This window comes from Python bivittatus, unplaced genomic scaffold (assembly GCF_059951505.1).
Source record: "Python bivittatus isolate LINGU-HERP-01145 unplaced genomic scaffold, Pbiv_v1 ctg000480_np1212, whole genome shotgun sequence".
NCBI lineage: Eukaryota > Metazoa > Chordata > Lepidosauria > Squamata > Pythonidae > Python > Python bivittatus.
The window spans coordinates 82,019,321-82,047,202 of NW_028277075.1; the positions used below are offsets into that span (position 1 = coordinate 82,019,321).

The 27,882-nt window shown below is 39.9% G+C and overlaps 1 protein-coding gene and 1 non-coding gene across 6 annotated transcripts in view; one reads left to right on the forward strand and one right to left on the reverse strand.

Annotated features, from left to right (window-relative positions):
* CLASP1 (cytoplasmic linker associated protein 1) overlaps nucleotides 1-27,882 on the reverse strand; it is a 201,066-nt gene that overhangs the window by 125,098 nt on the left and 48,086 nt on the right. For all 5 annotated transcript variants that reach the window (XM_088146424.1, XM_088146425.1, XM_088146422.1 and 2 more), the window contains exons 3-8: nucleotides 18,778-18,856; nucleotides 17,309-17,412; nucleotides 15,786-15,877; nucleotides 15,602-15,677; nucleotides 5,333-5,430; nucleotides 4,799-4,866 (exon numbers count right to left, since the gene is read on the reverse strand). In XM_088146424.1, the coding sequence (XP_088002550.1) occupies nucleotides 4,799-4,866; nucleotides 5,333-5,430; nucleotides 15,602-15,677; nucleotides 15,786-15,877; nucleotides 17,309-17,412; nucleotides 18,778-18,856 (517 nt within the window). The remainder of the gene's footprint in view (nucleotides 1-4,798; nucleotides 4,867-5,332; nucleotides 5,431-15,601; nucleotides 15,678-15,785; nucleotides 15,878-17,308; nucleotides 17,413-18,777; nucleotides 18,857-27,882) is intronic.
* Nucleotides 23,892-24,018, forward strand: LOC112541043 (U4atac minor spliceosomal RNA). Its single transcript, XR_003085075.1, has one exon. It is a non-coding gene; the product is annotated as a U4atac minor spliceosomal RNA (small nuclear RNA).

Consider the following 27,882-nt stretch of genomic DNA (forward strand, 5'->3'; position numbering starts at 1 on the left):
TATAAAAAACTGTAACCTAGCAACTATGGCATATCAGCAAGATGAAATCCTTCTTCCTGTTACATAAAGTAAAGCCTGCTTCAAATCACAATTTGTATCTAACAACTGGCATTTTATTTATAATACTATTAAAACTTAAAAACAAAGCCATTCTGGATAACAATCTTAAAGCTGGTATTTCTTATTATCTATTTCCTATGCCCTACAATAAAATGGAAGAGGAAAAGAAATATCCTCATATTTAAAGGCTGGCCAGCTCAACTAATCCTAGAGCAAAGAAAAATTTAAAGTATGATCTTTAATATATGAAGATCAATGACATTATTTACGTAAAACAAATATGACAGTTTCAAAGAGGAACAAAGATCAAGCTTTCCCGCTTTCAAATGCTATTTATTTGAAATATTTTCAAGACTGCATAACCCATTTGGGGAAAAAAGGTAACAATGCAACAGTCAAAATTTAGAGCCCCTTATTGAGAATATTTTAGCAGCATTTCAATAACAGGCACACAAGGTATATCTGTATCTCTAATTTTAAGGGCAACTGAAAAGCTCTTTTCTTTCCTTTCTTTAATGAAATGAAGGAGTTAAATGAGAAAAAAAGAGGTGGAGATCTGTGGTCATCCAGTTGTTAGCAATCCTAAGTAGCATGGCCAATAGTGAAGAATGCTTTCCCTACTCTAGTTTTAAGAGCTACAGCATTTATTTAGCAATATTTATAGCCCACCCTACTCCAAAGAGATTCAGGTGGGATGCAACAAAGTCTAAAGTAATGCACTAAAACATAGATGGATCAACATTTTAAAAAGTAATGCATCAAAGGCAATTAACCTAAGGGCCAAACATTCACTGAAGCTATTTTCTTTAAAATACTATTTCCTGGATCTAGCTGTTCAATTAGGCATTTGGGCATTTGAAAGAATGAGAAGACCCAAGTAACTGGCTAGCAGTTTGGGAGTCCTCTTTGACTATAACTGTTGTTCAAGGAGGACTTTTGCACAACTCCATCTTGTGGGAACTTTTCTGGAATGGGAGGCATTACTTGCTGTCACTCATGCCTTAGTTATCTCTTGACGAGACTACTGCTATGAGCTCTGCATAGGGCTGTCCTTGAAGAGCATACAGAGAAATTACAACTGGTCCAGAATGCAGTGCTCATGTAGTTATGGGTGTGCCTTGTGGCCCTCATGTAATGCCTTGACTGTAAGAGCTGTACTGGTTGCCAGTTGTCATCTTTAAAGCCCTACACAGTTCACGACTTGGGTATCTGCTAGATGGCTTTCTCCAAGTAACATTTGCCTATTTGATAGTATCTAGTAGAGTGGATGAACAATGCAAAGAAATTGAGGAAAACAATAGAATGGGGAAGACTAGAGATCTCTACAAGAAAATTGGAGATATGAAAGGAACGTTTAGTGCAAAGATGGGCATGATAAAGGACAAAAAAGGCAGGGACCTAACAGAAGCAGAAGAGATTAAGAAGAGGTGGCAAGAATACACAGAAGAACTATACAAGAAAGATCTTAATGTCCCTGATGTCCACGCTGGTGTGATCACTGACCTTGAGCCAGACATCCTAGAGAGTGAAGTCAAGTGGGCCTTAGGAAGCATTGCTAACAACAAAGCTAGTGGAGATGACAGTATTCCAGCTGAGTTATTTAAAATACTAAAAGACGATGGTGTTAAAGTGCTGCACTCAATATGCCAGCAAGTTTGGAAAACGCAACAGTGGCCACGGGATTGGAAAAGGTCAGTTTATGTTCCAATTCCAAAGAAGGGCAACGCCAAAGAATGCTCAAACTATCACACAATTGCACTCATTTCACATGCTAGCAAGGTTATGCTCAAAATCCTACAAGCTAGGCTTCAGCAATACATGAACCGAGAACTACCGGATGTACAAGCTGGGTTTCAAAGAGGCAGAGGAACTAGAGATCAAATTGCCAACATTCGCTGGATGATGGAGAAAGCACGAGAGTTCCAGAAAAACATCTACTTCTGCTTCATTGACTATGCAAAAGCCTTTGATTGTGTGGATCACAACAAACTGTGGCAAATTCTTAAAGAGATGGGGGTACCAGACCACCTTACCTGTCTCCTGAGAAATCTGTATGCGGGCCAAGAAGCAACAGTTAGAACCGGTCACGGAACAACCAATTGGTTCAAAATAGGGAAAGGAGTACGACAAGGCTGTATACTGTCACCCTGCTTATTTAACCTATATGCAGAGTACATCATGAGAAATGCCAGGCTGGAAGAATCACAAGCCGGAATTAAGATTGCAGGGAGAATCATCAACAACCTCAGATATGCGGACGATACCACCCTAATGGCAGAAAGTGAAGAAGAACTAAAGAACCTCTTGATGAGGGTGAAAGAGGAGAGTGCAAAAGCTGGCTTGAAACTCAACATTAAAAAAACTAAGATCATGGCATCTGGACCCATCAATTCCTGGCAAATAGAAGGGGTAGAAATGGAAGCAGTAACAGACTTCATTTATTTGGGCTCCAAGATCACCGCAGACGGAGACTGCAGCCATGAAATTAAAAGACGCTTGCTCCTTGGGAGGAAAGCTATGGCAAGCCTAGATAGCATATTAAAAAGCAGAGACGTCACCTTGCCGACAAAGATCCGCATAGTCAAAGCTATGGTTTTTCCAGTAGTAATGTATGGCTGTGAGAGCTGGACCATAAAAAGGCCGAGCGCCGAAGAATTGATGCCTTTGAACTGTGGTGCTGGAGAAGACTCTTGAGAGTCCCCTGGACTGCTAGGAGGTCAAACCAGTCAATCTTAAAGGAAATCAACCCTGATTGCTCATTGGAAGGATCGATAATGAAGCTCAAGCTCAGATATTTTGGTCACCTAATGCGAAGAGAGATCTCTTTGGAGAAGACCCTGATGCTGGGAAAGATTGAAGGCAAAAGGAGAAGAGGACGGCAGAGGATGAGATGGTTAGATAGCATCACTGAAGCAATGAGCATGAAACTGAGCAAACTCAGGGAGGCAGTGAAGGAGAAGGAAGGCCTGGCGCAATATGGTTCATGGGGTCACGAAGAGTCGGACACGACTTAACGACTAAACAACAAACAACAACAACAAGTAGAGTGGGCTTTTTAGTCCATTCCTTGACCAGAGTCTGTCATCCTCAAGAGCCAGGGAAGCCTGCTTTTTCAGCCACTGTGCCCTCCCATGGAATAGTATTCTCCCCCTCATGACATTTGAACAGCTCCCTCCCTCCTGACCTCCAGGAAATTTGTGAAAACACAGCTGTTCCATTAAGTCATGGAGTCTGGTTCACTATAAATAACCCTCCTGAGGAGGAATTAGTTTTATTCTTCTGATTATGTCATCCGGTTTTATGTTATTACCAGTCTTATAATGTACAATTTGTTTTTAAATTTGATTTGTATTGTTTTTAATCCCAATTACATATTAGGAGTTGTATGCCGCACAGAGTGAGCCAACTAGAGCAGTCTATAAGCCCTGTAAATAAACAAACAAACAACAAACATTGCCTTTCTATTCAGTTGAACATATTTTAATTTTGCAAAAAAAGATGGGGACTACTTTTTTCCTCATCACAATTTCTACATAATTTATTTACTATGCACCAATCACACATAAATCAACCAATCAGCTTTGTCAAATTACCTCCACCACTGATATGTACACACACACACACACACACACACACACTTCCTGAAATGAGAACATAATACCAACTGTGCTTTTGTACTGACACAGAAAAACTGTTATTTCTCAACCAACGATTCTTTCACAAGATGATCCTCAGTGTTATCAGATAACCCCATATGGATCCATAAACCTCTAGGGTAGATCAGTCTACCATATCTATTCCTCCAATGGAAATGTACATAGGTCACATTATCTCCTTCCTTTAAGTGAAACAGTTTTTTTATTGACTGCAGAAGACATCAAATCCAGCATGAGTCTCTTGTACCTAGCACTGTACTCTGGAGTAGATTTACAGCTGTAATGGATGCCTATAAATCCTTAACTGGTCCTCAAAATCTAGCATCTCTGTCCAATGACCAATATATTTCTTTGTCAAACAACACCACCCTATTTGCTACTTAATGTTAAGCAAAACACTGAGAAGTGTAGACAGTCATGTCCAGAATATCTGCTATATTATGGTGACTTTTTAAACAAGATTCAACTAGAAAAACCTGCTGCTCAGACAACGCTAGCTTTGACCCTTAAAATATTCAATTTTAATCATTATCCATCTATACAAGAGCAATCTTCCCCAAACTGGTATTCTCCAGAAGTTGGATGGGGCAGACAGGAATTATAATCCAAAATATCTGAAGGATAACAAGTTGGGGAAGCTGACCTAGATGATCTCCTAATTGTCATGTCTCATTATCTCTACCAACACTTTAGAGATTTTAAATAAGACAGTGAAGTATTTTGTTTCAGATGTAATATTAAAATAGAGTCCCACTCAAACTATGAAACAATTAATTAAATGGAGCATGCAAAGGTAGAAGAAAGCACATGAGCACAAGAGTTGCTCCTATAGTTTTGAACAATCTTCTAGTATTACATGTGGACTAATTAATTGGGTTTTAACCAGATGTATTAATTTACCAATTACCATATATTACTAAAAATGTCTATATAAATAATTAATATCCCTTAAAAAATAATATGCTGAATTAGAAAAGCACGATACTCATAGTTTAAGGAATAAAAGAAAACTGAAAACATACCATTTTTTAAAGATACTACATCACTAATCTAATCTTATTAGAAGAAACATTTCTACTCACCACCAGATCCCTGGATCATGGTGCCTGATTTCTGTACTTCATCAAATTTTGTAAAAATGATGTTCAGCCTGAAACAATAAAGAATAATGATTTTGGCAGCATTTAAAGACAACCAGACAAGGCACATTTGTGTCTCTAATTTTAAGCCCTTCTCTTTCTCTTTCTTAATTAAATGTAAATGTTAAATGAGAATAAAAAAAGAGACCAAGATTTTAATGACTATGGAACTTCAAACCTGTACATAAACTGTATTCCTCTTACCCTGAGAAAGTTTAGTCCATTCCTCAGTCTTAGTTCTAATTTACTGAAACAGAAGATACATAATTTTCCAGGAGCATACACAAATAAAATGCCACTACTTCAGAATATGTTGCACTTTAATCTCATGATTTTTAAGGCAGTATCATAACTGAGATTTGCTTTAACAAGTCCTTACAGCAATCTGGTTTCAACAACAACAACAACAACAACAACAAAAAACACAAGTAGACTTCAAAACCCAAGAACTCAGAAAGTGAGAAACTTTTCACTCACCGAGACTGTGGCAATCCCTTTTTGCTGAGATCAGCTCTTACACGTTCACCTACATGTCTGTAGATTTCTACAAGACTATTTATTGCTGCATCACGAACCTAATCATTAAAGAATAACAAAGAAAAATATTTTTATATGTTCCAGCTGCATAAAGAAAAAACAATGATATTGCTAAAATAGTTGCTCTAAATATATTGTCAAAGCCAAAGATCTAGTCAAGTTGCAAGGCATGGCTAGCTTAAAGTAGCTTTTGCAGACTTTGTCTATTTCTTGGCAAACGTATTCTCCATTGCCAAATATTATGAACCGATAATGCTGAAACTAATCAAGCTGACTTACTTTGGTGTCCTATATGATTTGGACTCGGGAGGTCAGATTATGGTATCTTTTCTTTTCTTTTTTTCTTTTTTTAGCAGAAACTATTTAATACTAAACTATAATACTAAATATATATATTTATATAAATTTTTATATAAATTTATATAAATATAAATACTAAACACCACTGCTAAAGTTTCACTTTGTGGTTTCTGCAGCCAAATGTAGCCTGTGTTCTACATGCTTAACCATTGCCAAAGCACAGATGAATGATTTGGAAGCTGCAGTTTTGGCTGCAGGGTAATGCATGAAGACCTAGCATAGCACGTTTACCTAGGGCTAGCACTAACCCTAACCCATAATTATTTAATGACTGTGATGTACAAGCAGAATTACTACCTAAGGCATTCCCTTCTATGGCAGAACAAGAGAGTGCAATGTCTTAGAAATTGCAATGTGTAAGTCCTTGTAATAATCTTATTATGTGTGTGTGTATGTGTGACATAACTGAGATATCCAGTAGAATTTTGCATCTGACAGTCTATTTCTAGGACTTCAACTATACACTCACCAATTCTAGTGAACAAGATTTGAATGTGACAGTAATCCCCATTTATTTAATAGGTTTATATCCTGCCTTTCCTTCAGGAGCTCAAGGCAGCATACATAGTGCTCGCTCTGCCCATTTTTTCTCCACATCAATAAATAATCCTGTGAAACAGAGTAGACTGAGAAAGAGTGACCAGCGAAAAATCACCCAGTGAGATTCCATGGCTGAAGATAGACCTGAACCTGGGTCTTTCTTTTTCTAGTCTAATGCCTTAACCACTACCCCACATTATCTCTAGTCATCCAAAGGAAGGACCATAACGAAAGGTAAAGTACATGGTTTTGCCTGCAGAAATCTTCAGATTCAATCTTCAGCATCTCTATATAGGGCTAGTGTAAATTCTACAGAGGTGTTGTCAGCAAATGCAGTATATTGAACTGAAGGGTTCTATCAGTTGAGCATAAGAGCCAGCATAAGGCAATTTCCTATACCATGTTGTACAGACCTCAATTCATGGTTAAAAATAACTATGGTTAATTTAAAGAAATTTAAATTTAAAGAAATTAGTTTTAAAAATCACAGTAGGTTCATCTTCATTTAGCTTCCTTGGAATGACCACAGTTAGTGTAAACCAATATTTCAAATGACATCCAGGCAACAAATCATAATTAAGCACAAGATTTCAAAATTCTCCTGAATGTACCCAAGATTCTTAGAAGCTTAGTGTTACTCATGCTAATAGCATGTCGCTATATGATGGCTTACTGAAAAAATAATTTCTATAGTGCAGAGCCTAGACTATAAATTGGTAGGAAATTCTCCCTCTAATATATTGATATACTACAATTCTGCAGTTTTATGGGTAACACAGGGGTAAGTCCCCTTCTGAATAAACCATTTCTACCATATCATAATGCATATTTGAAGAATCTAAAGATTCAGGTCCCAGGCAGGTTCTCATTTTCCATAAGAGTTATGTCCTGCTATTGATAGAGATAGCACTTAATTACTTATACTTCCTTCTAAAGCCAAAGGAGGACAGACAACAAAGAGGATTTTATAAATCTATTTCTATAAAAATCTATCAACCTCAGACTCCTATAGATAGCTCACACAAAAGCCCAGTTTTCATATTACCCTAAACTGATATTTAAAACTACTTCTACAAAGTGGGACAAAACCTCAAACTCCTATGGTCCCTTCTACTCTTTCACCTCCTCCTCCTCCCTCTAGGTGGGAAGGAGATTCTTGACTTCAACTTTACATAGAAGCAGGTTTGTTCATACATTTGAACCAGAAACAGTGTTTTAAAACCAGTTCCAGCCAGTTTGAAACAAGTTAACTGGTTTGGTCTGCATATTTAGGCAGCCAGAAGTTTGCTTTGAATTCCAGCCTCAAGTATAGCAAAAAGGCACATTTTGTGTAGAGTTAAACTGGAAATAAAAAGGGAGGGGGACGCTCATGACTTGAGTTTTTACTGGGATTCATTTCTGCATGTACAATTCCTGCTTACCCTTATCTGAGAACCAGGTTATAGTGGTGCTTCCCAACCACCATTCCCCCACATGACCTCTCCTGTCTACAGGGCATCGTTCAGAAAGCACACCATGGTTTGACTGTGTGGTGAAACAACACAAAGCTGACAACTGCACTTCTTACAGAAAAACAATTCCTGAAACAAGCCAGTTGGCTCCATACACCATGGCCAGTTACCCAATTAAAAAAAACTTCACTGATTAATTGATGTGCTTGTATGTTTCAGTCTGTCTTGGCAGGAAAAGGAATTTTCTCCTTGTTTTCCAGTAATATCTATTTATAAAAGCCATTATTTTAACCAAGTATTAAGTCAATCACAACTGAATGGGTTCATACAACACAGCAAATCACAATCTACTACTTATTTATCCATCCATCCATCTACCCATCCAAGGATTATTTTGCCTTCCACTTAAATGAGTAGGCAAGGAAGGTAGCAATGATTAAAACAGAAAATACAGAAAGTCCTAAAATGGCAGTTAAAATCAAAGTAAAATTAATCAGCAAATAAAGGCAAGAGTCAATCTGATTATGGTAAAATATAAGTGGAATGAATGAATGAATGAATGAATGAATGAATGCATGCATGCATGCATGCATGCTTGGTGGAAGAGATACACCTTTAAAGTTTTCTGTATAAGGAGAGCAGGAGCCAAATGCAACTCTGAAATAGTTCACTCCAGGCCAGAGGAAGGACATTTCCTATGCAGCAGATAAGCCTGTCTCTGAGTGGGAGCATCTTGCAAAGGATATTTTTTTCATAACTTAATGCCCAAGCAAAAACCTAAGATTTTGACGAAGAGACTGTCACCATTCTTCATCCAATTATGGAGGCAATTTCTGAAGGCTTTGGGAAGTAATATCAGAGCAGATTAATAGACAAGCTGGAACTACCTAATGGAGATCACAATCCATGAAAGCTTCTGTAGTAATAACTATGATATGTAAAGTGCCACAAGACATTTTGCAACGTGTTGCTACAAATGATGCATCTGGCTAACTCTATGGTAATTTGTGAGTGCGTGCACGGCAATAAACTATCTGACTTTCAGCACAGACTCCAGTACAATCAATACATCTCAACCCTTCCAGCCTTATACCCTGGTCTGCTAGCCACAGATAACAACAACAACAACACAGTAGATTAGGACATTAATGAAAAAGTATCACATCTTCCCTTAGCACTAACACGCAATCCAAGTGGATTCCTACAGAAGGAAAATATCCTCCTTCAAATTCAGCATACCGTTGCAGTAGATTGCTGCTAGAGGAATCAAACTCTGTTTCTCCTCTACCAGCACCCACAGATTACTAACTTTTGTCAGTTTATTTACAATACACCTGCAATATAAATAAAGTATGCTTCTTGCCATTATGCTTAATGGAAGAAGATGTTAGACAGTTTTTTAACAGTTCATACTAGAAAGATATCTAGCTTTTCTAAATTGTACAGACAGCTTTGGATTTTCTACCTTTTCCAGAGACAGGAAACAAGCAACATTATTTGGATTTTTTAAATAGGGGGAATGGGGATTAAGCAAAAATAACAAAAGCAAAATAATTTCTCACACTGAACAGCAACAGGCTTGGATTTTGATTTTGTCTTGGCATGATGTGTAAACCCAGCCACAATGGTTTGTAAACCATGAATTATAACCAAGTGTTACATGTGAAAGAGGCCGCTATAGCTTATTCAGCCAATGGTTAAAACAAATTTGATTTTATTGTTTATTAGATCATTTTAGTCTGGGCTGTATGTCTGATTTAATGTTTTTAGTTGCTTTTATGTTTTTTTCCTAGTTTTGTACACTACCCAGATTCCAGTGGAGTTAGGTGGCCAATAAATTTAAATAAATAAATAAGATAAAATCAATAGAAGTGAACCTATTCATAGGCGGAATCTCAGTCCAATATACACTTTGCTTCAAATTCAGCATCCACTTCAGGCTCAGGGCCTGAGTCTGAAGCATTCAATCTCACTCTCTTCTACCTTTTTTAAAAGTAAAATTTTAAAGTATTTTTTTTTAACTTTGCTTAAGTTGAACTCTTGCATTCTGCACCACAAGCAGTTCTAATACATTAGGTGGTTATAATGAAAATATGATTTGAATGGCCTTACAAATGATGTCATAATAGGTCAATGTGGCTACCTGTCTTTGATCAGCACCAAACACTGATTCAGAAGGGAAGTTCCAGTTTAAAGGGAGGTTAAAATCCAAAATTGATCTGGGGAGAACATACACAGGCATCCAGACATTGAAAGCAGCATTTCTAGAAATACTTTCCTCTTCTGTATCTTTTTCTCACAGAAGTGCAAACTTTTCTAATCAATCCTCCATTCTTCTTTCCCACAGATGATATTCATCCTGCCAGCCATCCCCATTAGGCCTCTATCCTCATCCCAAACCAGTCTTTCCACACTGTTCTTCCACCCTTCTGGGCTATCATGGCTGAAGGCTCTCTTGGTCTCCATGGTAACCACAGGCAAGCCACTGTGTTGCAAGACTAGGGGGAAACAAGGCTTTGCCAACCGGATGCCCAAAGCCCTAAAACCTTGAGGAAACGAATGATCACGGGAGGGCCAAATATATATGTTAAAGGGTGCTTCTGTGCATCCTTCCACCAAATTACTCACCCATATTTTTTTCAACTGTCACTGTTCAAGGGTACAACTGCTGATAGGCAAAGGTTCTGGAACTTGGACTTCCACTACTGGCCTCAAGCATTCCACCCATACCCTAAGGCAGGAAGACGTCAACCTCAGGATTCCTGGGCAATTCCCATACCTCACAAGTAGCCCATCTCCTTCCCCAAAATAAATAAATAAAAAAGCAGACAAACAGACTATCAATCTCTTTGTGTGTAAATGAAAGGAAAGTGGTTTCAGATTACTACTGAAGAGTAGGGCCATATTCTAGGCCCCATCCCAAGGAATCCAAGTATTAGTGAAGAATTACCCATGAAAGTGGGTTATATGCATTCAGAAGAGTGTCCCTCCAGAACCAACAGGAGGAGAAAATTGAAATGCACATTTTTGTCACAGTCACCAGCATACAACCCAGCAACTCATTTGCCTCACAGCAAGCATGTAAAGCATCTGGTTTATTCCCTCTCCTGCAGGGAAACTGGAGGAAAAAAGAAAGAGAGTGATCTAAAGTGTTATTCTAAATCAATTTCTTCCAACTTGGTGTCTTCCAGATTGGTTTGGGCTACAGTTTCCAAAATTCTCTGCCATCTTGGCCAATTCTCAACACATACGGGGAGTACCAAGCTAGAGAAAACAGTTCTAAATAAATTCTGAGTTATCACACACATACATTCCAGGAAACTATGCCTGAAAGAATGCTTGAGCTGAGCTCCAAAGCATTATAATAATTCTCCCCATTTTCTTGCTTTCTAGATTATGAATCGAGCCTTTAGTAAAATCATTCAGTACTTGATGTTTAGTTAATCATCACAGATTTCATGATGGATTGGAAAAAAATGAATGTATACAATTAAAAACAGACCTGCAATTTTATTTTTTCTCATTTAAATACAAATAAAATAAGCCCCAGAGGCAAAACAATGATTTTATGGGTTTAGGGAGAACTATTTATTGATGTATTTATCAAAAGCTTTTTTGTATAATGCCCAATTCCAAGTTTGTGGGTGGGATACAATAATATAAAACAATATATAAGAGGCATCCCAATTACTTCAATTCATATATTTAAAATTCAATAATAAAATACATGATAGCCCCTAAAGACAGCTTAGGCACTATTGCTAAGAGCCAGATTAATATACAAAAGAATGGCCAAGGTTATACTTGGCTGGAATTTCTTAACAGTAGGCTTTCATGACAAATGATAAAGTTTATGATGTGGTATTTATTTGTTCTACATTCAGCTCTCTACTCAAATGAGTTACCTGAGCAACATGAAAGTCTTTGCAAAAATAAATTAGAAATCTTTTAGAACCTGTACTCTATTCCAGGAGCAGTGAATGAAGATAACAAATTGCTGCTATTCTTCTTTAAAGCACAATTAAACATTACAATCTATATGCTACTAAAACTCTTTTGTGTCTGTAACCTTCAATTGGGCAAAGTGGTGCATCATAGGGCGACAGCTTTTGAACCAAGGTACCTCAAATGGGCTAACTTACAGAATGCATCCAAAATCAAAGATCCATTACTCCCATGGGATTGAAATTTGGCAAAGTTGTGGCCACTTTAGCACTGCCATACTGACGCTGATTCAGCACCGCCACACTGCCGTGACCCATGTGATCATCATTTCCAATACTCCCTGACAGTTTCCCACAAGCCAGTGGGGAAGCCGACAGGAAGTCTAAACTCGATTGTGATTGCCGACGCTCCCTGCCAGCTTCCCACAAAGTCAGTGGGGAAGCTGGCAGGAAATTGCAAGTCCAAGGCCAGCAGGCAGGTAAATGGCTGCTGCCGGTTGGGAGAGGGAGGGGATGCGCATGAGACACAGGGTGGGTCAGGGAGAGGGTGCAAGGGGGTGGCCAAGAGGTGCAATGAGAGTCAGGGAGGGTGTGCAAGGGTGCAGCGCAGGTTGGGGAGGGTGCACAAGGATGCGAGTCGGAGAGGTTGTGCGGGGGTGTGGTGCTGGTCAGGTGTGTGAGGCAGGGAAAGAAAGAAGGGTGGAAGGAAGATTTCTGACATTCCCTGCCAACTTCCCACAAGGAAAGTCAATGGGGAAGCTGCCAGGATGTTGGAAGTTGCTCCTGTTCCCACAACTATTTTGCTTGCCTGCGGTCATTCTGTTTCTTGTTTAGGTAAGGTAATATCTCTGAAATGATGACCCAACGGGTTACGAGTTGTCTAGTAATTACTATGAAGGAGAGAAAGAGAAGGTGAAAAATAGTGGTGAAAATTAGGATTAAGAATCATACAGTAAAGGTCTGAAATATATTAAGTATCAAAGTGTTTAATATTAAATATCAAAGTGTTTAATATTAGATAGTTCTTTAAGGTTTCATCATTTAAAAAGAACAAAGGATACCCCAAGCAAAAGATACCACAGGCAATCATTCAAGTGCAAACCAATCTAAAAGTCAATGGTCTTTCCTATTTTGTTTCAACTAGGAATGGAACACTGTTATCCTTTCAGACTACACCAAATCTCCACGCAAATCGTGCCGCTCCAAGATAATCTGGCAGTTTGTAGGATTAAATCCTCCAATCCAGAAGCATTTTGAAGTGTTCCAGATTTTGGGTTCCAGATGAACCTTGGAGCACTCTGTTCCCAAAATGATGGATTTTGCACTCATAATCCATGTATTATAACTAACAGGACAATGCTGATTCATTGTGGTATTACAGGAGTTAGAGCAAGAGAGATTATATTCTGATAAGATTTGAATTATCTAACCCTTCTAATAAATTCCAATTATTAAACTGACTGATTTATTTTAAGCTCAGTTCAGATCCGTTAATAACTAGGTTTATTTCTAATTATCTATCGATCTGAATTGGTATAATTCTATCCTGATTTTCTGGTCTGATCAGGTGAATAACAAGATTTTTGCAAAGAAAGTGCCTTAAAGTACCATGCGTAACTCATGCGCGAAATGTCTGGAGAAGGGATAAGGAAATGTTTACATTTTGGGGAAAGACTGAGAGAGTGAGAAAGTGTGAGAGAGAGATTGAAACCATTAGTTCCTGTAAAACAATGGGAATCTTTCTCCTTACTCTCTAGCAACAGTTGCTCTCCAGCATTTGTTAGGGCAATGGCTGCTCCAAAAATTATTTGGAAGAAATACTTCAGACCTAGAGTGAGCACAGCACTTCTCCGCTATTCATTATTGTGACTCTCTGCTATTCATTAAAGCATGCATGGCTTTTTTCAGGCTTCCACTCTAGTTTGAAAAAATATTGTTTTGCTTTAAGAGTCACATTAGAGCCACTGTTTTAATAATTTGATTCATTAAAGCATAGCATCAGTAAATTAGGAAATAAAAATAGGGATGGAAGAAGAAAGCCAACAAATTCAACCATTCTTTACATTCTCTATTCACACATAAGCTTTCATACACAAGCAATCTTCAGTCTATGGATCAGCTGCAGGAGCCAAAATATGCATTGCAAATGCCTCGGCGTTCTTTTTGAAAGCGTACAGTTTAAACAGAAAAGTTGGTCCTCTAGTAAAAAAAAAAAAAAGTGTTAGCTTAAGCTTACGATTTCAGTGCAATATACACATTCGTCCTCTATAGCCAAAACAAATGGTTCAAGAAAGTAGCTAGATATGTATTATCAAATTCAAAGCAGAGGGCAAGTGGTGGGGTTTAGCAGGTCTTCAAGTGGATGAGAGAACAGAGTTTCAGTGCCCTGCATAGCCTCCTTCTTACAAAATGCATGCAGGTTAACACACAGAAATTCTAGACAATTGCAGAACACACTATACAGTATTATAATTCAAATATTTCCAGCTTTTGTTAACAAAATTGCACAAATAGCACCTGAATATAACCAGCTGCACACAGAACTCAGCATTACATGGTCTGCCATTGTGCAGTGTGAATCCAGCCATTAAAGCTTATTCAGCAAACCACAATTAAAACAGGGTTGTGATGTATGAATTCAATCTATATCACACTGTATTAGAGATCTCACTACCAGGAAGTTTTTTCCCCCCAACTTTGAAATAAACTTTATACCATGATGCCCTTGGTATTCATGCTACAACTGCTCACATCATAAACTTATACAACTCTCTGTAGCAAGAAATATGGAAGTCAGCAAAATTAGGATGCTCAATTCCATTTCCCTGAGAATATATCCTCTTGTATGCAAGGACCTCCATTTGCATAAAATAGTTAAAAATACTCTGATGAGAGTTGTGTATTCATTACTATAGACATGATCAATGTAACGTAGTATTAAAATAAGGGCAAACTAGTGTCTTATTTGTGTATTTTTGCAATTTGGGGGGCAGGGGGTGCCTTCAAGCCAGTTTTTGATTCCCGGTGACTGCTTGGACTTGTCCCTGGAGTTTTCTTGGCAAGACTGGTCCAAGGTCATCCAGCTGGCTTCGTACCTAAGGCAGGACTAAAAGTCACCATCTCCTGGTTTATAGCCTGATGCCTTAAGCACTACACCAAATTGGCTCTTTATTTTGCAAATATGGGGACTAATCTTGGAGACAAGTACACTGACCCCACTCTCTCAGATTGCCCTGTCAGATGAACAACAAAGTCCGTGTGAAAGTTTTTTGAGAAATTAGAGCAGTATGAGCAGGATAGAAATGTTTTAAATCAATGAAATAAATACATGCTTTCATTCAAACATGAGAAGCCTCTCTGCACAATCAGGAATTCTGCTTTATCAAGGCCCCCAACTGCTTGGACAATGCTAATATGGATAAATAAATATGGATAGAACTCTCTTTACAAGGCACAGTTGGAGAATTGAGAAGGCAGAAGCAAGAATGCACGAATGAGTCTTAATCATGAGGTCAGCGCATCAATCTAAATTCAAACAGGAAAAACGTGATTTTGCTTAGCATCTGTCAGCTTCTCTTAAATTAACTGTCTCTTTTCCTGGGATTGTGGAGCAGCAGCCATGTGAGTCCCAGAAAAGACAGAGCTTCCTTAAGGAGTTCCTGCTTAAAGATGACGATAAATATCTTTAAATGTACAGACATCTGCTGTCAGTAAAAAGAAGTTAAAACTTTCCTAGTCACATGAACGCTGCTCTGTGTGTGGTAAAGCTATAAAATAAAATAAAATAAAATAAAATAAAATAAAATAAAATAAAATAAAATAAAATAAAATAAAATATAAAATAAAGCCTCTAGCACAGTTATTCTTCTCCAAGAAGGATATAAGTAAGCAAATGTACAGTATTAAAGACTCACCTGGCTGTTTGGATCACCAAGTAAGTTACATATATGGGGCACAATCTTGCTCAAGGTTAAACTCTGAGCTCCAGATCTAAGACAGAGGAAGAAGCAACAGAAAAGAAAGCAAGCAACATATCAGCTAAGTATTTTTCAAAGGAACTGAATGCAGATATAAATTAAGCATAATAGTTCAACTTACGCATTAAGAGTTGCAATAAGGCAGAGGCAAATTCCTTCTCTTGTCCGGAAATTCTTGTGTTTGAATCCTCCCAAAATTCTGTCCCAGACGTACTATCACATACATATAAGAAAGTAAGGGGGGGGGGGGCCACCTTAAATCAATCAGTTGCATCTGCTTGATTCTGAACATCCTACTGTCACAAGAGAAGGAAGTATGATGGAGGTTGCATACATAGTGTGCGTGCGTGAACACACCATTGAATGAAGGCAGACGTAGATAAGTAGAACTAATTAACTATTAAAAAATAGTTTTAAAAATTTATTTTTTTTGGATGGGAATATACTGATATGACCCTCATTATATTGTCTTGCCTGGCTTTCTATCGTATCTACCCACAGAGGCTCTAGAAACTTATATTTTGAGCATCAAAGCAACATAACTAAAAATATCTTGTATAAGATTCCGCTGCTCTACTGATAGGATTCTAAACAACATTATAAAATACTTCATAATCTATACATAATTTTATTCGGAAGTCTTGAAGCAGGGATGGGCAACCCATTGTTACAGTTCTCTGTAGTGCATCCTAACCCTTATTCTGTAGTCACAGAATATTCCCAGATCATGACACAGCTTTTTGGTGGCAAAATGTTTTTGTTGTTTTATAGCAAATATAAATTCTTATCCAGTAGACCACTTAAAGGAATAAACACTTAACCTAAGGAAGCAATAGGTTCTAATGAGCAAATGCAAAGGATAATCCCTTCTAAATGAAAAAGTCACCCTGCTGCTTTAAGAATCGTCAGTTTCACAGTTCTCCTCCTACCCAGTATAGTAGCTATGGGAATATGGTAGCTTAAGTACTGACCTTTTCTCAGAGTTCTTAAAATATACTTAATGTTGTTTCTGGTATTAATCTGTTCAACATAATACAAAGTAGAATTTTGAATAGAAATGGCTGAGGATGAAAATCTTCTTAAATATTGCTACCCAAATGTAGATTATAAATGGAAGCTTTATGTTCTAGGAGTAGGATAAGGCTGATCAGCATCGCTCCCTCCCCATCCCCACATGGCTTGTATGCTTCCAATGTGGCTTACAAAAGGAGCACAATTACTCTGAACAAATACAGAGGTTAGCTATATGCTCTAGCTTCATCATATTGTATGTAAAAAAGATTCTTGATTCCAATTCTTTTGGTCATTTCAATTAAAGATATCATTCTGCAACAGCCACTGATACAAACCCTACTACTGTTATGCTGGCTTCCCCATACCTGTCTGTTTAAGTACTGAGAAAAATTTTGCTGCTACTTCTTCAGTCTGCATGATTCTGCCTTTGACAGATACACAGCACCCATCCTATTTGAATAATAGTTTATTAGTTTATTTTAAAATGTTCAATACATTTTTAATGTATTGTAATGTAAAAATATTAGTTTACTGAAAAAATGTTCAATACAAATTGAAACCCCTCATGGTGGTTTTCTTGGAACAGGTACCAAAAGTTTGCCTTGTTGTTGTACATTTCCAAGGACTCACCTGGGGGTTAGCAGCTTGCTCCATGATTTTTAACAGCAGGGCCTGATCCTGCTCTCGTACAGAGTCTTTTGAATCTCCCAGTCTGTCAATTAGACTAGGTAACACTGGGGACAAAAAGAAAGGTGGATTAGAAAGGAGGACTCAGAAACATAGAGTTGGAATTACAGATCAACACTAAAATATGACTGCCTTCCAGAAGCTGCTCAAAACAGAGTGTTGTTGGAAGGCATCTTGGTTTAAATTAAACTAAATTAAATTTATTCTATGCTTTCATTAGTTTGTGGACATTTATCTGTATACTTTTAGTTGATTGTATATTGTTTCTTATGCATCTTATGTGTAAGAATCCTTAGGGATTCAGTAATCTATACTGTAAAAGTAAATAATAATAATAATAATAATAATAATAATAATAATAATAATTCAATGTCATTGGACATACATGGGAATCTTTCACAGGTACTGACTTCCCCCTGTCCTGTACAAAGCTCAGAGGGACATCATCCACTCAGCTGAAGACCAGCATCAGCATGAGTGGTGTTGAGTCTACAATTTCATTCAAGTGCCACTGCTTGTAGGATTCAGGACCTAATCATCTCTACATTAAAAAATGACATACAAAGGTTGAACCTCTAAACTGTGAGGCAAAAAAAGCTTGAAAAGAGAATGCGACTCTGGATTTCCAGCAGGGTTCTTTGACTGCAAACTTAATTCCTTTTCCATCTTTTCCCCAATCTACAGTTCTCAAAGGGAACTACAGCCCCTGCATGTTCTGCTCTGTATCCTCTTTGAACGCTATGCATGCTCTACTGTTTCTTCTCCTTGCCCCACCAAATGCGGACAGAAGCAGCTATAAACATATTTATTGTTATAATGTGATGGCCATTAAAGAGAATCGTCAAGCTCTGGACTGCAAACTCTAGGGCACGCTTTTTGTTGCTGGATACACAACACATACTAAACCCTAAACCAGGGTTAATGCAATTGCTGTATTCATACAACATGTTTTACCCAAATAAGCAAACCATATTATGGCTTAGCACAGCCGTACAAATAGAAGCGACAGAAATAGACCTATTTCATACAACATGCTAAAACAGTGGCTGGATTCCCACTATATCCTGAACCATCTAACTGCATTTTAGCCTAGTATATTGTATGAACCCACCCCATACATTACCAAATGGTCATCAGGGAAGAGTTAACTGTAAAAACAAAATAACTATACAGTTCTTATCTGCTAACACTACTGCAATGCAAAGTAATTTCTGTGTTCATACCAATGATAAAGTTCTTGACCTTTCAGCTGTTGCAGGTTGCAATTCCTTCTTACTAACAAGTTAAGAACGAGCTGGCCCACAGATGTGGTCCTTAATTTCAGCTTCAAATAAATGTAATTTGAGGGAAAGCCACTCAGAATAACACATTGTTTAATACAGCAGCCTATCCCTTGGCTCTGATTATCTCACCTGTGCCAATTTGAGCTTTAAATCTATCCTGGAGCCGCGACACCAGTGCAGATAAGATGTCCAAGCCCAGCAGGACAACCTGAAAACAAGAACAAAGGGGGTAAAAAAAAAAAAAAAAGATGCAGGCAATCTCTGAATACGGAAGAGAAACATAAAGTGAATATGCAAGCTAAGCATAAAAAGGACATTAAAGGACGGATATTAAAGCTTGCACAACTTTCATTTTGATGTTTAAAGGTATCTGGAGCTGTTCCAGGTTAACCAATGCTGTAGATAAGGCTGTGTAATTAGGCAAATGTATTTATGTATTTATTTGTTTGCTAAGCAAATTTATATAGCCGCCCATCTCACCAAAAGCGACTCTGGGTGGTGTACAACAATCAGATAAAAAACAAATATAAAAACAACATGAAAAATATACAAGCCACATTAATAAATATCTTAAAAACCAAGATACAAACCAAAGGGGAGGGAGAATAAAAATGGCCCCTCAGCAATGGAGCCATCTAAGCAGGTCTCTGGTTCCCTGGGAGCCCCAGGCCTGATCACATAACCAGGTTTTAAGGGCCTTTTGAAATAGCAAAAGGGATGGCACTAATCTAATCTCTGGAGGAAGGATATTCCATAAGGAGGGAGCCACAGCAGAGAAGGCGCATGTCCTGGGACCCACCAAATGCAGATCCCTAGCTGATAGCACCTGCAACACCTGCCTTCTCTGTAGATTTGATGGTGCAGGCTGATATAACAAGGGAGGGGCAGTCTCTCAGACAGCCTGGTCCCATGCCATGAAGGGCTTTAAAGGTTAAAACCAACACCTCGAATTGGACCCGGAAGCAAACTGGCAGCCAAAGCAGCTCGCAGAGCAGAGGCTTAACATGCACTGTTCTCGGAGTGCACATAACTGCCCACACTGCTGCATTCTGTACCAGCTGAAGCTTCTGGATACTCTTCAAGGGCAGCCCCATGTAGAGTGCATTGCAGTAGTCCAATCTGGAGGTGGCTAGGGCATGAGTGACTGTAAGCAGGGCCTGCTGATCCAGGAACAGGCGCAACTGGTGCACAAGATGAAGCTGTGCAAAGGCCCACCTAGCCATGCCTGCAACCTGTTCATCAAGCAGGAGTCCTGAGTCTAGATCCCCAGATTGTGCACTGGGTCTGTTTGGGTAGTGCCACTCCATCCAGGACCAAAGATGGCATAGCCCTGGAACCAGTGGGCCCCAAAAACCACAGCCACTCAGTCTTGTCACGGTTCAGCTGAAGCCTGTTGTTCCCCAGCCAGACCCTCACAGCTTCTAGACACCGGGATAAGACATTCATGGCATCGCTTAATTCACCAGGAGTGGAGGTATATAATTGAGTATCTCACCCCATGGCGATGGATGAGCTCACCCAGCGGGCTCATGTAGATGTTAAAAAGGAGAGGAGAAAGCACCGACCCCTGTGGCACTCCACATAGTAAGGGCTGCGGACAGGATTTCTCTGCCCTGATCACCACTGACTGGAATCGACCCTGAAGGAAGGAGGCAAACCAGCACCACACTGTGACACCCACCCTCAACCCTTTGAGCTGATCCAGAAGGATATCATGGTTGATGGTACTGAAAGCCGCTGAGAAGTCAAGTAAGGCAAGGATGGATGCACTACCCCCATCCCACCCATGCCAGAGGATATCCATGAGTGTGACCAATGTTGTTTCCATTCCATACCCTGGTCTGAATCCTGACTGAAAAGGATCCAGATAATCCGCTTCTTCCAAGGTCCTCTGAAGCTGTTGCACAAACACCTTCTCCAGGAGAAGTGAGATACCGCATGGAAACTGTCCAGTATAGTGGTGTCTAGCAATGGCTTCTTGAGGAAGGGGCAAACCAAAGCCTCTTTAAGAGGTGAAGTAACAACCCCCTCACTCAAGAATTGACCAACCCCAAACCCACTTACATGACACCCCTTGAGCTGCTTTAACAAGCTAAGAGGGGCACAGATCTAAAGAGCAGGTTGCCAAGCTCACACTCCTGAGGACCCTGTCCACTCCCTCAGGTCCAACAGGTTCAAACCATTCCCAGATAACGGGCAAGACTCCTCCCCAGCCACCTCCTCTGGATTTGCAACAAGGCCAGCATCCAATTGGGAATGAATCCAAGTGACTTTATCTGACAGGTGCTGCGCAAATTCCTCCACATGCCCCTGTAAAAAGTTCTCCGTGCCCCCCTTACCCAGGAGGGTCACCCAAAACAAGGCTGCGGAGGGCAATCTGCGGATGCAATAAGGGTGCAGAAGCACTGACTCTTCGCTGCCCTTACCACCACGAGATAGGCCTTAGTAGTGGCTGTAACCCATGTTCAGTCAAGTTCGTCCTTTGTTGAGTGCCAGCGACACTCTAGACGTCGCTTCTCCCATTTCATCTCCCTCAGTTTCTCCATGAACCATGGAGATTGTCAAGATCCTCGAGAAGAGAGAGGATGCATGGGTGCAATCTGATCCAAGGCCTCAGCCGCCCCCTTATTCCAAGTGGCAACCAGGACCTCAGATGGACTGTGCAGCAGACTAACAGGGATAACCCCCAGCTCCCCCTGAAAGCAGTCAGGGTCCATCAGTTGCCGGGGGCAGACCAATCTAATGGATCCAACCTCTGTGCAGTGAGTAGTGGTACAAGAGAAACCTAGAGAAATCAGGAATCAGAGATCAAGGTAGAGCAGCCTCAGTTAAGGCTTTGGGGGGAAGAGTTTGGTCATGAACTAGAGCAGTCTTCTCCAATATTGTCATACTTCAGATATCAGTCCCCAGAATTCCCCCATCAGGATGGCCAATTCTGACAATTCTAGAAGGTGAACCCCATACATCTGGGGAACTCCTAGTTGAACAAGATTTTGTAAAGCAAGGACTGAATGGAGTGGGCTTTGGTGTGGGCACATAAGTTGGGATCCATCCACTCATGGAAGGTACCCCTATCCAGCTTGGGGTGGTCCCCTTTATCAACTCTGCACGGTACAGCCTATCGATGTCAGCAGGATCCCCCAATCCAAATGCTTCTGAAATAAATGAACCCAATTCAGTGATTTAGATGGACAAAAACCAATGTACTGCCTGATGCTATGCACCTTTATTGGAATAAATCCCTTTATTCAGCTATCCAACTTTGCTCAGGACAATAGATGTTCCGTTGTTTATTCTTTCTTTGCTTCCCATATACTTAAATGCAGGTTGAAGACTCTGGATCATAAAGTGGTATTAAAATTTTAAGCTTGGTAGGTAATTATGATTTAATTAAGCCACGATATAAGTCTTGACAAAAGAAGAAGAGCGGAGTAGAAGAATGAAGTCAGGCTATGTAGTTTTGTATTTTATTTGTGGCTGCTCAGTTGCAATTAAGCAAACCCGCAACAGCTCCGGAAAATGAGTTTAAACGGAACAGCTGCAAATCTAAAGATTAATTTCCATAAAAGTTACCAGTACTGGTTAAAAATAAGCAAAGTTAAGTGGGGGTGGGGTAGCATTATTTGAAATAATAAATAAAATAGAAGATCAAATTATACTGAAGATGCACCACTTTGTAACACAGAAATTGTTATTAATAAGCAAATTAACATTTACAGAGTTACAAAAAACTGAGTGAAATATTTCATAAGTTGAAGTTGTTGTCATTATTACCAAGCTTAATCATTACATTTTGAAAATGATGAAGTACTCTGCCAGGTGGCACCACAGCAATAATAATAAACACCACGTCAATATACTTGTCTCTTAATATTCAAGAGATACTATTTAAAATAAATATCCAGTTAGCAGTCTTCATTATTAATAATAAATAATTCAAGAAAAGTTATATAAGCCATGCTGGTCTGGGGGGTGTGGGGTGTGGATTCAAATCCTTATGTGGCCAGCACGTTTATGACTAAAAGTTGGGAGGTACACAAGTTTAATAAATTATTATTATATCCAGTCATGGATTTTGAATGCATACTTCAAACATGTAAAGCGGAGAGGAGAGACCAAATAATTTACATTTAACCTATTCCCACTCTTGACACCATTACTACAGTTACTGTGAATATATTGGCTTATATGTAATGCACCCTCAAATCTGAGTGAAAGGGTCAGGAAAGAAAAGCAACTTCTGCTACACATGTGTCAGAGGTACACTTTCCCAAAATTACTTTTTAAAAATGCTAAGTTAACAAACAAAAAAAACCCTAAATGCTACAAAGCTATAATTCTGAAACAGCCTTTCTCCCACCTTCAGCCCTGCAAATGTTCTCACTACAAAGCGGGGAATTCTTGGAGTTGCAGGCACAACATACCGGGCTGGAGAAGTGTTCACATGAAGCATCCTCAAATGAAGCAAATCTAATATATATTTTGGAAAGTCATTAAATACCAAATACAAGTACTGTCGCTCCCAGAATGTGTCTGCTGCAGTTTTCAGAATAGGTAGCCTCCAATTGCACACTAAACTCCCAACACAGCTCTTCTGTTACTGGAAGCTTTACCATCTGGGCAACCTTCCTCAAGCCTGTGCCTTCCAAGGGTGCTGGACTACACCTCCCATAATCCTTAGTCACACAATCCGGGTTGTGGAAGTTGCAGTCCAATGCTGGGGAAAATGGGGTTGCATCTGTTTGGAGAAAGCTGGTCTGTAATATTATTAATGGGTTCAACGAAAAAGAAAAATGTTCAGCAAAGTCCTGCACGCTTAGAAATCCAAGTCGCTAGATTCAATGAGGATACGTGTAAGGCATGCAGCCTAAATAACCCTAGTCCGGATGTGAGGGATGAATTGCCCCCCTCGGTCTGCAGGCCCAGCCAGGCGTGCCAAAAAACAGATCTTCACAGCGAAAGGCATTTCCTCGAACCCTAAGACCGCCCTACCGCGGCGCTTACTTGTGGCACCGCCCACTATGCAAAGCGACGGCTGCAAGGCATTTCGGGTAACCTCCAAACTCACGAAGAGAGGGGCCGGGAAGCAGCTTGTTTTGCAAATGCTTAACAAACGGGGGGATTAATCATCACGCCGCCCACCCCAAAGCAGTCTAAACAAACAAACGCGGGTCGCGCCTCACTATGATCTTAGTGGGGCTCCCGTCTACTTCCCCAGCCTGCCGGTTACGCTTTCCTCCTCAACCGTCCTTATCTTGGGGTTGCGCTACTGTTCAATGAACGCCTAGTGAGAACAGTACTGCTAACACCTACACAACACATAGGCATCCTTGGGGCTCGTTCCCCAAATGAGGTGCAATTTTTGGAACCCTAATCTTAGTGTACTCGTTCAGTGCGATACCGAAACCAGGAAGCAACGTTATGAGTTGTTTCCCCTTTCATACTGGATGTTACAAATGTTTACTTTCATTTTTTTACTCTCCCTGCAAAGCCCCTTTTTTTTTTCAGTTGCCACCAGATGGTGCTACAGATCATTGCATGAGCAAACGAAGCTCTGCCATAACGACTTGAAAAAATATTAACTATCCCAAAGCAATCATACTTAAGCTTTTCATTGTACATACTGTTATTATTCAACTAAAGTCTAGACTGAGCCACAAGCATTTGAATTTCATACAAAGCCTCCTTTAAAATGACTGCTTCCGCCTGTTCAGCAGTATCTGGAATCACCAAATCGGACAAATCAGGAAAGTTAAAAGCTGGCAGTGAAAATATTGATAGATTGTTAGGGAAGATTGGTGGTCTCTTCCCCAATCCTTCATTGGATTGTTACATTTGCAGGAATAAGAAGATCAAGAAGCTAAAGCAACGGTGTACTTGTTTTCAACTGTTTTACCAGCCTTGGACAAATTATCCTTTTTTTAGGTAAAGAGGGGGTGCCTTTCCTGGTGACTACCTGGACCAGTCCCTGCAGTTTTCTTGGCAAGGCTTTTCAGAAAGAGCTTGCCCTTGCCTCCTTCCTAGGGCTGAGAGAGAGTGACTGGCCCAAGGTCACCCAGCAGGCTTTGTGCCTGAGGCGAAGCCAGAACTCAGAGTCTCCCAGTTTCTAGCCTGGTGCCTTCACCACTACACCAAACTGGCTCAAATCCAAACTAGCTAAGTGGAAAATTTAGGATTTTGGGGGGGAGATAGTAATGTAAGAGGAAATGTATTGCGCTGCAGGTTTCTAGCCTAGTGCCTTTAACCACTAGAGCAAACTGGCTCCTTTTAGGTAAATCCTCCCCTTAAGTTAAGCTGAATTCCTGGCAACTACATAGATCCATTCATGTAATTTTCTTAGCAACAACATGGAAATGGTTCAGTTCTGCCACCTTCTGAAATGTTTTTTTCACACTCAGTCTACCTTAATGCTGAGATCTCCTAGTGGTCTCCCATCCAAATGCTTACCAGGTCCAATCACACTTAGCTTTTTTGAGTTCAGCCCAGTTTTGGCAAGGGGCTGCCACCTGCTGTGAACCATGCATTTCTACAAGGGGAATCAAGAGTGACCCACTTTGCATGGAAGAGGAGAAGAAAAGGGCTACCTTGCCCTTTCAGGACTCAACTAAGTGACTTACAAACATCATAATAACCTACTAACAGCTGCCCATTCTATGTATCTAAAAGAAGTAACACCCACATTTTAAACATTAATTGATGGGTCCTTCGTTCCTTACATTATTCCTGCATGTTTCAATTCTCAAATCCGGCAACTGGGAGGACCCATAGTCTGGATTGCTCTAACAGATGAGCTTGTCCAGCTGCCCCCCTGTGGATCTTTTTGGCTCCCTCACTACTGATGGGGTTTCGTTGGGCCAGTTTTGAGGATTGGGAATTCAAGGTCCTGTGCCAGAGTCACTCAGGTCACTACTAAAAAATAGCAGTGTGCATGTATGTGTCTGTGGGTGTGTGTTTGGTTTGGTCCCATGGCATCAGGGGCATCCCTAATAATCTCATGGTAAGGTCACTTTGAGGCACTTTCCACAGGCCTACCTCTGAAGCAGTCTCAAAGCTGCAGCTGGAAAATGCAGTGGCCAAGTTGGTAAGCGAGATCATGTAGCACCAATCCCAAGGCATGTTTTACCAACTGCTGGGAATCAATTGCTTTCTTCCAAGGCTTTTTGAAAAAAAACTCCCCAGTTCCCTGCCCCAGGATTGTCTGGTGGCCTTCTGTTCAAATAATAACCAGATTTGATCCTGCTCAGCTTTTCAAGATCAGTCAAGGTCAGCTAGAGTATGTGCTATTTCACATTGTGTTTCATGCTCGTGGGTAGAGCCCTAAGTGTCACAGCACCCAAAGAACTGCTCAACTATTGCTGCGATGTGATTCCGCCTGACTGAACCAGGTCCATGCAATTTGCACCACCAAGCTTACTGAATGATGCACTATCATTAAAAAAATCAGAAATGATCACTGCGTGTTCTAAGGTGGCATTGCTTTAAATATAGAAACCTTTACTAGGGAATGGACAAGTCTATTCTTTGATTTGCCCCTGGGCAAAGAAGGGCAATGGTACAACTTAAGACTCTTGAGCATTTATGAAGGATGTCCAAGGAGATCAGGATCTATATTACCATACAGTCTTTCAAAATAAGAATATTCTCCCCAACAAGCCAGATAGAAATGTTGTATTATATGTATTTATTCACAAAAGATCAGGACCCCCTAAGTCTCTTAGGAGAGTATAAGATAAAAAGTACAAAAATCAACAGATACATACATTAACAGAAAAACAGAAATGTAGCATAATAGAAGCACAACAGACACAACAACCAGCCATGTGGCAGCAGCACTTGGCCAATCGTGGATTCTTCTGGAAAAGTTAAGCACAGTTGGAGTTTGTTATTAGTTGGACTGGAGACCAGAAGAAAACCACAGTGCTGAAGGCTACTCTGGGAAGTGAGAAAACACGCTGGGAGAAAGCAAGAGCAAATCTGACGTACTTTAGCCAAGAAAACTACAAGGGTGCTATATGTCCATGAAATCACCAGGAGTTGAACTCCATTAGAAAGAGGCTTTACCTGAACAGCTAATGCAACTTACAACATATGATGGAATGTACTGTATTTTGGAAAGCCTGTGCAGATGAAAGGCGGCTTTATTTGGCACCAGAATGATAGCAAAGTTAGGTCCATGCAAGTGTTCTTAAAGTGTTCAAAAAAATGCAGTATAACAGAGAAATCACCAGCCATTTTATTTCAAGGGGCAGGACGCTTGAAAATGATCATCTCTGATGAGACCAGCTTTTCCTAATTTGGCATCCTTCAAATCTGTTGGGTTACCATGCCCACTAATCTTCTGCTAGCATGGCCAATGCATTTGGAGATCCAGTGGTTCTCAGGGCTGAGACGTCAGTGGTCTCAACAACCAACAATGGCTCAGCTTCAAGGCCATGAAGCACAGGGCAAAAAATCCACAGGAACACAGAAAATGTGGGAAGCAGCAGCAAAGGGGCATAATGGCTATAGGGATAAGAGGGGAACTGCATCTTCTCACAGAGAGAGGGCAATCAATGGTTCAGTGTAGCTTCATTCAGGTTTGCAATACAGCTTCTTATCTAGCGGAACCACATCATGTGCCTGAGAGATTTTAGCCAAGCCTGAGCCTAGTGGCCAAGCCACATGGTAACCCCCAAGTTGGGGGACCAGGGTTAACTTCCAAGTCTGGGTCCAGGCAGCCTGACACATACTAAAGAAGGCTTAGATAGGAACACATGGCCAAAGAAAACTTTTCAAAGAAATGTTAGATGAAAGAAATACTGGACATTTGGTTTCTATAGAAAATGGGTATTTATTGGATGGTCATGAACATAGTGACCCTTCCAGAGTTCTTGTAGTAACAAAAACTATGGGTTTTTCTTTATTAACCTGAATATGCAACTTTTTATTTCTATGCCTTGCCTTTTACTGCATTTTATCCCACACCATGCTTATTATTATTCTTCAAGAGAGCCCAATTCACCTCACAGGGTTGTTGTGTGGAAAAACAGGAAGGATTGCTAGGTATGCCACCTTGAACTCCCAAAGAAAAAAAGGATCTAAGTCTATAAATAAGTAAACTATATACAGTTCTTGTATTCTACAACTGTAGTCAACCCTATTTCTTAACACTGATGCTAGAAACGCATCAATAGGTCAAGAGATGCTGGCAAAACATGAGGGTTTCCGTTCTCACAACTCTCATTTACAGAATAA